The 12,351-nt window shown below is 38.3% G+C and overlaps 1 protein-coding gene across 1 annotated transcript in view; it reads right to left on the bottom strand.

Moving 5' to 3' along the window:
* The window catches only part of Capza2 (capping actin protein of muscle Z-line subunit alpha 2), a 30,301-nt gene extending 21,555 nt beyond the window's left edge, over positions 1-8,746 (bottom strand). Inside the window, exon 1 of the mRNA XM_042695880.1 lies at positions 8,611-8,746. Coding sequence (XP_042551814.1) covers positions 8,611-8,649 — 39 coding nt within the window. The 5' untranslated portion in view covers positions 8,650-8,746. The remainder of the gene's footprint in view (positions 1-8,610) is intronic.
* Positions 8,747-12,351: the final 3,605 nt, after the last annotated feature.

Raw genomic sequence — 12,351 nt, 5'->3', positions numbered from 1 at the left:
TGAAAAAACATGGAAAGAAAAAAGGCAAAAAGGGAAATGAAAAGGGAAAAAAGGTACAAGTTGAAACCTGAGACCTACCTAGTTCTCAGGAAATTTTAGTTCAAATATAAGTAAGAGATTTGATAAGTCTATTTTAAGAAGTAAAAGCTATTTTGACAAAAAGATTAACTAGTAAGAATGTACCTGAGAGGTTAAACAAACCAAAATTAGTTTAATAAAACAGGTCTGTAATGCACTGTATTGTAGTGAAGAAAAAAGAAATAGTATAGCCAAATCAATTCTAAAAAAGAACAAAGCTGACAAATAGGCTATATAATTTCAATTCCTCCCATAGTTACAGTCACACATAAAGACAACGTGCGTTTAATGAAGGAGAAGCAATCAACAGAAAGGAAGTAAAAGCACAGAAATACACAAACATATACCAGACCAAATGATTGTCAACAAAAATAGAAGGATTATTTATTAAAGAAAGGACATTTTCAAAAAACTACAGTAAAACAATTAGCCATAAGCAGTAATAAAACTTAAAAAAGAACTTCAACCTAAATCTTAGCCTATCCAAAAAACACAATGGCCCACACTAACTGTAAAGTATGGGACTTAAAACTGGTAATTTTTCTTTTGGTGTTAGATATAAAAACCACATTTTAACACATTTTAATAAATGCACCAAATCCACTGATAAGTGTCTAAAAGTAGTGGTCATCCTTCACGTAGTAAATGCTATAATGGGTCCTCAAACAACTGAAAGATCTGGGCACCAATGGTTCATTCATGTAATCCTAGCTACTCAGGAGGCTGTGATCTGAAAGTCCATGAGACTCTTATTTCCAATAAACAACTCAAAAAAAGCTGCAGTAGAGCTGTGGCTCAAGTAGAAGAGCACTAGCCTTGCACAAAACAGCTCAGTCTCAGGCCCTGAGTTCAAGCCATAGGACTGGCACCAAAAACAAACAAATAGTAATTTCAGCAGCATTAGCAGAAGAGTTATTACCAAGAAGACAAACTATCATAGTATTTACTAGAGGCTAAAATAATCTCAATGTTAATGTGAGAGCAATATGATAACCCATTATTCTTCACCAACAACTTCTTTTAAGATTTCCAATATCTATCTTAAGAACTAATAACTCTTCTTTTAAAAATTTACTAAAGTTATATATTGATGCAGCTCAAAATGTGGCCATGGCTTCTTTAAAATCAAGCTAAATAATTTGAGGATAGAGGACTCTACTTGAGTTTTAGATAATTAAAATATCCTATCAACCACTTTCGTTTAAAATATTTCACAATCAACTCAAGATCATAGAGAAAATAAATTGTTCTTGTCTAGACTTTAAAATGAGACAAAGGGTAATTTCTGTAATATTTCATCTATGGCTAAACATATTTACCTTAATTACCCTGTAAAAATTGGATAACTTTCAGCCCCTTTGCTTTCAAAATCCTCTAAAGTCAAGAGCTGATTTAATCTGAAAAGAAAAGAAAACCAAAAAGGGAGACTTTGTGTGTGCTGTCCTATTTGGATGTTTAGAATTGTATTTTCAGAGGACTCCTTACTGTTAAACTCAGGGCCTTATGCTCTTGCTGATTATTTTTGCTCATCACTCTGCCACTTGAGCCAAGACTCCAAGCCAGTTTTTTGCTCATAGACTGGAGATGGAATTTCACAAACTTCTCGGCCCAGGATGGCTTTGAACCTTGACTGATCTATAGGTTTCAGCCTCCTGAGTAATTAGAAATATAGGCAAGAGCTATTGGTGCTGGGCTTCATCTATTCTTTTGTTGTTGTTGTTACATAAACATACAGTTTTAAAGCCTAACTACTCACTTTCTCAAACAAGATTCTGGTGTTTCATTCCTTCATGCACATATGATCTGGCCATGTCATTTCAACTGTAGTGAGGTTATACACAGTGTGCACTTTGCCATATGCAGAGTATTTTAAACTCTGAATCCTATAGTGAAATACTTGAAGTTTAGGACCTCTACTACTATGTGTATCCTGAATGGCCTAACTGCAAGTTCTGTTCCCCTCCATAAGGTCCTGGAACCAAGCAATCCTAATCACAGCAAACAGATATAGTTCCTGCCTATTTTTGAGTGGCAGTTTTTTCATTTTCTTGCCAGTCTGCACAACCACTGAAACAAAACAATCACATCTTTCCTCTGGAGTCAGGGATCTCCCATCCTCTTAATACTACAAAGCTTGAAAGTCTTTGCTTGTTCATTCTTCCCAAATGCCCAGCTTCTGTGGGCCTGCATAGTGTGCTGTGTCCCTCTCTACTGAGTTGTTAAATATATGAATAATAGCTGTTGTCATAGCAGGAAATGGCATCCTCATCAAAGTAACTACAAATATAGTAAGTTGACAAAAATTAGTTTAAAATAATGAGAAACCAAAAAAAGATGGAAGTATAAAAAGCAGACATTGTGTGTACACACGAACACTACACACCAAAAAAAGCCTAACTACTAAAATTAGAAACAAATATTTTTGCATTCCCAGCAGCTCAAAAGTACACTACATGGAAAACATTCTGAAAATGTTTCATTGATTAACTTAAATTCAGATTTATCCAGGTACCTAGCTGTATTTTATCTGAGAACACTATGTACAATCCATATAATTTCTATAGGCTGGCAGTATGACACATAGTTCATTCTCTCCTCCATGATCTAGGAAGGAGACATTACGGAGAGTAGGAATTTTCCAATACAGATGTTGGTCACAGTCACCTGGAAAGCTTCTGAAAAAGTACAGATTCTTAAGCTCCATTCCAGACCTACTAAATCAGGAGTGGAGAAAGTCAGGCCTAGGGCCATATAAGGTCTGAGAAATCATTTTGTACCTGAGAGGACAGACACATATCTTCTCATTGGCCGCCTGAGGTTTTCTGCCTGTATTGATAATTTTATATGGCCTTTGAATGATGTTATAAATATCAAAATAGCCCTTGGCAGAAAGGTTCCCTACCCCTGTAAACTAAAACAACCTCCAGACAATTAGGACCTAGAAAAATATCTTTTAGAGAATCTCTCCAAGTGATTCAGATGGGAAAATAGATAATGTACCTTTTTTAAAATTCTTTACTGTTACCATCCCTCAAATGAAAAGCTGAGCATCCTTGACCCAAAACTAAAATGCTCCAAAATATCAAATCTTTTGAGAGATGACATGATACAACTAAAATTCCATACTATGAACTTTTTTCATGTTCAAAATTATTATAATTGCTATATGTCATTATGTATGTTCACAAATATTCCAAAGTCTAAAAAAAAAATCTCCGAACCATTTCTGGTCCTAAATTTTGTGGGTTTTTTTCCTAAGTGTTTTTAGCAGTGAATGGATGTGGAGAAAGTTTTCAAGTTATTTTCATTAGAAACCTTGTTAACTAAGATGTGCAAAAAAGTTCTCTGAAATTAAATTCAATAGTTAACACAAATGTCAGATGGGCCAGTATGTAAGTTTTATTTCTAACTTCCAAAATAAAATCTAAAACTCATTTTTAAGGTCAACATCCATAGTATTTTAATGCAACCACTTAAGAAAATATATGCATCAATCATTACTGCTCCAGGCAATTGATTAGGCTTTTTAGATCAGAATATGAAACTACGAGTTTTGTCATCATAATTTACAATTTTAAAAATTATTTTAGTCAGGCATTGGTGGCTCACACCTATAATCCTAGCTACTCAGGAGCAGACATCTGAGAATTGAGGTTAAAAGCCAACTGGGGCAGAAAAGTCCCTGTGAGAAGCTTATCTCCAATTAGAGAACAGAAAACCAGAATCGGTGCTGTGGCTCAAAGTGGTAGAGAGCTAGCCTTGAGCAAAAGAGCTCAGGGACAGCACCCAAGACAAGCCCCAGGACGGAAGGACGGAAGGACGGAAGGGAGGAAGGAAGGAAGGAAGGTAGGTTAAGAAAGAAAGAGAAAATACCCTTAGTTCTGTTTATTTACTTAATTTTTATTTAATTTGTGCGGGGACTAGGGCCTGAACTCATGTCCTCATGCTATTCCTTGGCTTTTCCACTAAAGGCTAGAGTTCTACCATCTGAGTCGCACTTCCACTTGTTTTTTGCTAATTGGAGGTAAGAGTATAGACTTTTTGCCCAGGATGGCTTCAAACTGTGATCCTCAGATCTCAGGATTACAGTTGTGAGCCATCAGTGTCCTGAGCACTTAGTGCTGTTATAGCTGTGTTTTTAGACTGAATTGAAATAGTGTATATATTGAATTACTGTTACTTAATGTAAAATAAAAAACCTCCTAAATGCACTAAAATGTACTACAACTTTGTCTTAATGGGCAATGTTTGAAAAATTTCACTGTTCAATGCCTACAGTAGGAATTGGTTCAATAGGAGAACTCACCTACAGAATCAGATTACAGATGAATACTTTCCAAACTAATAGCTTTATGGCTGAATTTATTTTTTGGTTAATAAGAATACTATTAATTTTTTTTTTTTTTGGGGGGGGGGGAGAGGGACCGGTTGTGGGGCCTGACCTCTGGGCCTGGGCGCTGTCCCTCAGCTCTTCAGCTCAAGGCTAGCACTCTACCACTTGAGCCACAGAGCCACTTCCGGCTTTTTTCTTTTTGCTTATGTGGTGCTGAGGAATCAAACCCAGGGCCTCAGGCATGCAAGGCAAGCACTCTACCACTGAGCCACCTTCCTAGCCCCGAATACTACTAATTTTATATTGTGATGAAATATAAAGGCAGCTTATATTATTTTATGAGCCCCAAATTCCTCAAGTAAGTTATGGCCTTTTGCTGGTTATTTGGTGATAAAATTCTCTTGGATTTGTTTGCCTGAACTGGTTTTATGCCACAATTCTCAGATCTCAGACTCCTACATAGGTAGGGTTATAGGCATGAGCTAGCAGTGTCTTGCAATGTACAGGACACATTTTTGATGATTAAAAAAATGACAAAATTTAGAACTGGGTGCTGATGGCTCACGCCTGTAATTCTAGCTACTCAGCTGAGCTGAGGATTTCAACCAGGGTAGGAAAATCAGTGAGACTCTTATCTCCAATTAATCACAGAAAAGGCTGGAAGAGGCACTAGCCTTGAGCAAAAAGGAGCTCAGGGACAATGCCCAGAGTTGGAGCCCCCAGATTGGCAAGGACAAAAAAAAAAAAGACAAAATTTAGACTGTATAAGGTATTAAGGTATATTCTAAATTAAACTGAAGTTCATATAAATCTGAAGTTTAAAGTCCTGAATGACTAGAACAACGGGGAATAAAAAAAATTGCCTTCCTTTGAGGGTAAAAAAGGAGGAAAGTTATCAGTTTGCTTTTAGGAAGGTTCTACTGAACCCATCTAGTTAACTGCTCCCAGTGAACATAACCAGCAGATAAAAATGTGGGACCAATGCCTAGCAAAGGAGTTAGAGCTACAACTTTGTACTTGAAATACATCTGCAAAGACATACTAGTTGAAGCAATGAAAGCAGATTATTCTAATCACTGGGGAAAGGTATGAGGGGCAAGAATTAAAAAAAGTAAGATCCTTTCCTATCAATAATCCTTCTGAAGGGTTTGGGGAATCACTTTTTATTTAGGCCCTATGTATAAAATATCAAATTCACTAACATGCTTTCTGGGAATACAGTTACTCCAAGAACAGAAAATGAGAATTGCCTTTTATTTAGTTTCTGTAACTATGTAAAAAGTCTGTGGAACACACTATAACATTAAAGAAACTTCATTGTACTTCTTCAACTAGATTTACTGTCTAGTGGCCCAAGGAGAAAAGGTTATTAAATTTCACAGTTATATCCTCAAAAAAGCAATTGTACATGACTTAAGAGGCAAAACCATTCTAGGTTCACTTCTGTTTTTGTTTTGCTTCTGTTTTTTTTAGACAAGAGTCCCACTATGTAGCCCAATCTGGCCTCAGAACTCAGATTCTCCTCCTCAGAAGCCCAAGTGATAGGCACTATGAATTTAATTACTAAACTGCTTTCTATCACAGGGCATACATGAAAAAATAGGATAAAATATTAAAGTATTATAAAATGGTATAAAACATTTCATTGTGCTAAACAATAAACTTTGATCAAACAATAAAACATAAACATAGAACCTGACAGTAATGTCTGACACCATATTTATAATTTTTATTTTAAAAGAAATAAAAAAGGACCATTGCTCTCCCTTTTTCAAAATTAGCTGTCAACAAATTAAAACCGAAATACAAGCCCAGAAGACAGTTCTATAATAAGAGAGCATGATGTCATTAGAACATGAATCTTGGAATCAGACAAACTTGGGTTTAAATTTCCCCAATTCCTACCACTTCTTTCCTACGTGTCTTTTGAAACTTACTAGTTGTTAAACAATTATAGTAAAATTACCTACCTCAATCTCAAACTCTCTATGTACATATACATGTATATGTATGTGCATATATATATATGTATGTATTTGCCTCTTAGCTAGGTATATACAAAGTACTATATTTACATCTTAACCACTTCCTTTCTTACAGATCCAAAAGCTCCAAAATATTAAAAGCTCATGTCTTAACACTACAAACAAGGAGGCAAAATAAGTAATATGATTTTTAAGTATTAGTTAAAAAAAGAAACCACCTCTAAATCGTCTCCATTTCCTCCTGATCCCATAACCAACACCTTCTTCCCAAAAGATTAAAAGATTATTTAGATAACTAAGTGATAAGGATACTAAAATTTCAATTTATATTGTTACCGGGATTTAACCCCAAGGTTTAGTCAATGTTTTCCTTAGGCTAGAAAATATATAGAAAAAAATCTATATGTAATATATCTACACAATCTTCCTACAACACTCAAGATAAAAACAAGAACATGAAACTTATAAAATGTGTTTTTCATTCATTTGTTCAAACATTAGTCTAGAAGGCAAATCTAAACACCGCCCCTGCCTCAGGAAACAGTGCCTTGACTGCCATATAAGGAATTTTGTCATCACTCATTTTGAAAAATGTTCACTCTTTTAGGTATACATTTGACTCACACAGGGAGGTACTCGTTACTCGGCTACCTTTCCAGCCACTTGAGCTACTACTAATAACCACATAAGAATGGTGAGATAGAAAATGAAAAATCCCTTTTCAAAACTTCCTAGTACTACTTAATTTTAAATCGATGTATGTGTATGTACACTCATTTTCATTTACCAACTTATGTACATGTGCATACTGCGGGTAACTTTTAGGGATGCACGGATCTGCCTAATGGGTTTGTGCAATGTGCACAGTGATGCTGATCTCCCATTTTGTTGTTTTATTATCACCTTCACTAAAGAGCACAGAAGTAAACATTTTCCAAGATGAAGATCAGTCTAATTTCTACATGTTCACATCTGAAAGGAGCCAGACCCTTCATTTCCATACAAGAACACAATATAACACCAGAGTGCAGGGTTCAAGATCCTTAGGTTTATGAGAGCATTTGTTAAACACCAGAATGTAACTATGTGTTTCCCACATGGCTGGACTGTTTTGGAACTTAAAAAATAGTAGCACTGTTAAGAGTGGACACTTCAAAGACTGTAACTACCAATTCAATTACTTCTAAGTCGGGGGGGGGGGGGGGGGAGGACGGACCCATCATGGTTCTTTTCTAGGAAAAACCTCGCATTAAGTAGGGTTCTCCTCGTCCCACCTTCCAGCCTCCCAGGGATGGGGTCTTCACAGTAAGCCACAGGAAATGGGTAGAGGATGAGAGAACTAGTTCCATGATCAGATTTCCTTATTTTAAATGAAAACTAATGAGTCGTTGCTTTGGTTCCATTGCTGTCACCGCATCTAGCATGCAATAAAGGAGATTCACCATCTCCCCTCTTCAGGAAAAGTAGGATGGGGTGCCACCAAACCGTCCCCCCCAGAGGGGGAACAGGAAGCAACTACGGGCGAGGGTCTTTTTGTGGGCCACGTTACAGCTTTCCAGGGAATAAGAGCTGCAAAGCTTCCTGATCAAGCCCAACAGCAAAGAAACAAGGGGGAGGAGGGGGAGAAAAGCTGAAAAAAAGGGAAAAAAAGACGGGGGGTGAGGGTGGAGTTACGAGATCTCCGCCGGGAAAGGAAACACCCTAGAGAATCAGAAAAGGAAGCACTCCCCTTTGGGGAGGGGAAGTCGAGAGGAAAAGTGAAGGTCTCCTTCCTAAGCCATGTTCCCCTGGCCCCTCACGCCCAAGCCAGGCCTCGGGGCCGAGGACGGCCCGTGGTCGGCTCTGCGGGGGGACCGGACACAGACCCGGTCCTCGGCGGCCGCGGGGTCCTCGGCGCAGGGCCCAGGACCCAGCCCGGCTCCCCCGCGGCCTCCGCCCGCGCCCGCGCCCCCGCGCAGGCCGCCGGGCTCCGCTTCCTATTTTCGGAGCACACACCCTACAAGGCGCGGAGCGAGCAGGCCCGGCGGAGACCGGCCCCGCGCGGGGGCCTCGGGGCGGACGGGGGCCGGACTCGGGCGCCGGAAGGGGGAGGACGGGCGCCGGGCGCACGGCTCGCGGCCAATGCCCTTCCTCGGCGGCCACCCTGGGGCCGAGGCGCCCCAGCTCCGCCGCTTCCATCGGACCCGACCCAGCCACCCCCGCTGCCGCTCTTACCTTCTCTTCATCAGACAACTGCTCCTCCAGATCCGCCATCTTCCTTCTGGCGACAAACCGTGGCGGCGGCGGCAGCGGCCACCTGACTTCCCCCTTTCCGTGCGGTCCTGCGCGCCGCGCGCCCCCGCCAAGGGAGGGGCCGGCCGCCCAGGCCGCCGCGCACGCGCCTCGAAGCCCCGCCTCCCCCGCCCGGCTGGGCTCTCCGGAGCTCCAGCGTGACGGCACGCATGCGCGGTGCCTCAGCGACCAGGAGGGCACCAGACGTTCCTACTGCCTGTGACAGGCTCCTCAGCATCCTGAGTGCTCCTTTCTCTCCTCACCGATGGCCCTAAGCATCCCGACCGTAGGAGTACATACTGAGCCCTTGGTGATGTCCCTATTAAGTGCTGAACGCTGCCAGCAGCATTGTGAAAAACTGTACCAATGTAAAACATGTTTAAATATTAGGCAATATAGTTAGCTTTCACACACACAACCCAACCCCAAATTGGAAGATGGCTCTTGACGTTTCATCTATCCATCCAGTACCTAGTTATTGCTTTTATGATGTGCTGGCCATTGTGTTCATCTCTAGAGCTGTACAATGTAGAGGAAAACAAAACAGAGCAAAAGAGAAACAAAACAATACCTAGGGAAACTTAAGCAGAATTTACTAGTACAAGGAAAATGTGACGTTAGGTTAGATGTGGATACTATGCTGTCCTGAATTGACTTTCGAGAAAAATTTGAAATGCATGAAGCATTTGAAACGTGATAAAATGTTATTCTTGGTTTTCCAATTTAACTGGATGTCCTTTATTCTATTTAGTAAATCTGACCATTTTAATGCTGCAACTGCCAAGTTTACAGGACACCAAAGTTACAGTTAAAATTAATTCAACAGGCCTACAATGCTCACAGGTAATGCAAATATTACTGGTCTGGAGACCAATTTTAGTAGCAAGGTCGTAGGTTTACATAGTTAAGTATTCAACAGAAAATGAGAAGCTCTTGACAATGTTTTGACAGTAACAGGACAGGATTAGAAATATGTCCAGCAAGACGAGTCTGAGAGCTGCACATAAATGACACATGACAGAACCTTACAGAGTTCAAATAACTATTCAAATGCAAGATACTATTATTAAGTAATTTACTGAGTGCTCATTTGGGGAGAAAACAGCAAAAGGAAGTATGCTGACACAGACAGGAAAAAGCACGAATCCTGTTGAAGATAAACTTTGTGGAGGAGACAGGAAAAAAAAATCACTATCATTTGGCTGGAAGTCAATAATTATTTCACTCTTTTACAATTTATAAATCATAGCTTAATTGATTTTTCACTGCAACCTCCTCAAGTAAGGTGCTTAATAGTCTTCTTATACCCATTTTACAGAAGAAAAACTAAGGCTAAATGATTTGTCCATCATCCAATAATTGCTAAGTGACAACTGGGACTAGAACATAGAATCCTTATTCTATATCCCATGTTCTTTCCACTGCATTTCCCACTTTCTCTAAAGTCTAGGCATCCCCCCCACCCCCAGAAAGGTAATAGTGGTGATTTTGCTAGCATCCCAACAATTCATTCATACCACATTCTGCGTCAACAGAATATTCTGGACTTTGGATTTTTCCTCCAATGGTTTTCTAGTTTACTCAGTAACACTTATTGTTTCACTGTGTGATCTACACACAGTGATTGTCCTTTCCTCTAGAACCTGGTAATGTTTGGCATTAATCAGAGTCACAGTAGGTAACCTTGATGATTCTTAACATATGGTTCCCATAGTGACTCAAACAGCAATTATGTATAATTTCTGATAATCCTTTTACCTCTCCATACCACCTTCTTGACATAATTAAAAGGTACTTTAGAATCCATGTAATCTATGTATTCTGGGAAGATTTCAGGTTGTCACAATCAGAATACATATGAAATGAACATTATATGAATGCAAGAAAAAATATAGTATTATTGATAATTAGCTATTTTGTAATGGAAAACCCCCACATTTCTACCTAAGAAAGTGTCTATCCTTTCAAACATAGACAAACATGCCTTTCTTCTATTTAGTGATATATTCTTGATTTTTCTGATTAACAGTACCAAACCTGTTTGTTTTAGGTTGCCTTTTTGCATTGTTGTTTCATTTTTGGTTATTTAAATGCTTCTTAATCTACTTTCCTTTAGATATGCTTAAAGTTCTCAACTGCATTCTAAGTTTGTTATGAGCAGAGTTACAAAATATCATCTAATTCTCGTTTTACATGTAAATTGAATTTTAAATAATTGACAAAAGCTGCATACATACCTGATACTGTTTTAGAACCCAAGTGTCTTGATGGTCAGACTATGTTTGTCAATGTATATGTGTAAACACAAATATCTCCAAATATAATATATCATATAAATAGTATATAAAACGATATTCTGTATTACTGATGGACTACTAAATAGTTGCAACCAATATAGGTTTTCATAATAGTGTTTAATTTCATATCAGATGCAGTTTGACCAACCTTACCTCTAAGAAGAACTGTGTTAGACAACTAGCATTTGGTTGATTGTGAGTCTTTTGATCAATTAGTATAACAGATTTCAAAGTCCTTTATAACTACAGAAAACTGTGAAAAAGTTTGTAGAGTTCAAAAGTAATTGCCTTTCTAAATCAAACAGAGGCCTAAATTACTGGTTATTTATAGTTGAGTGTATCCTACCTATGGTCTATTTACTTAGACAGTTTTGAAAACGTAGGCACATGTAGGAAGAAGTATCCTAGAAGCCTGATAAGGATCATTCTAGAAATTAGTTAAGAGCTTGTTTTTAATCTTCTTGACCTTCCAAATGTAAATTATCAGAGTTGAAGCATTTGCACATCTGTATTTATAGCAATACTATTTACAATAGTTAAAGTATGGAATCAGCCTTGGTACCTATTAACCAGGGAATAGATAAGAAAAATGTGATACCAATAAATATTATTCAGGCACAAAAGGGATGAAATTAAATTATTTGCAGGAAAATGATTAAAACTAGAAATCATCACATTTAAAAATTCTATTTAGTTATGTTTTGTTCTTTGAAATCCTCTACATTCTTTAAAGGAGCTAGTAACTTTTCTTATAGATTCCCATAGACAATTTTCTGTTGATTTTTTTGCTATGAACCTTAGTGCTAAGACATATAGATTTTATAATCATTAAATCCTAGGTTCTGGTATTTGTTCAGCTCCATTTAATCTCAGGTAACTTATTCTGGAAGCTTCTATTTCTTCATCTGTACATTGGAGATAATAATGGTACCTCTCTCCCTCCACAGGGCTGGTGTGAGGAATTAATGAGATCATCAGGCAAAGTGCTTAGCACTCAGCACAGGCATTAATAAAGGTCTCAATAATGCTAGCTATTATCACCATATTATTATATCAATCTGCTCTTTGAGGACATGGCCTATGTCTTAATTAGCTTCTGGCACATCCAATGTCTGACACATAAGTGCTTAAAAAAAAAGAAAAGAAGCTTTGTTGGAATGAATACTGATTGACTCTTTCATTTCACATACTTAATTGGGAACTGAGCTAACAAACCATATGGAGTTTAGAGATTACCCTAAAATATAGCCTAGGGACTCTAGAATAAAAGAACAAACAATTTCCAGGAAACTTCCAAATCAGATGTTTAGTGCTTACTTGTTTATGGTATCTGATAATACATTTTACCTCTTATTTGGGCTTAGTAAGAGCATAAATAGCAGTGTAT

The sequence above is a fragment of the Dipodomys spectabilis genome, unplaced genomic scaffold (genome assembly GCF_019054845.1).
Source record: "Dipodomys spectabilis isolate Male_0828 unplaced genomic scaffold, ASM1905484v1 ptg000197l, whole genome shotgun sequence".
Taxonomy (NCBI): Eukaryota; Metazoa; Chordata; class Mammalia; order Rodentia; family Heteromyidae; genus Dipodomys; species Dipodomys spectabilis.
Note: the sequence above shows the minus strand (reverse complement) of the source record. Positions and strands in the feature narration are given on the sequence as shown.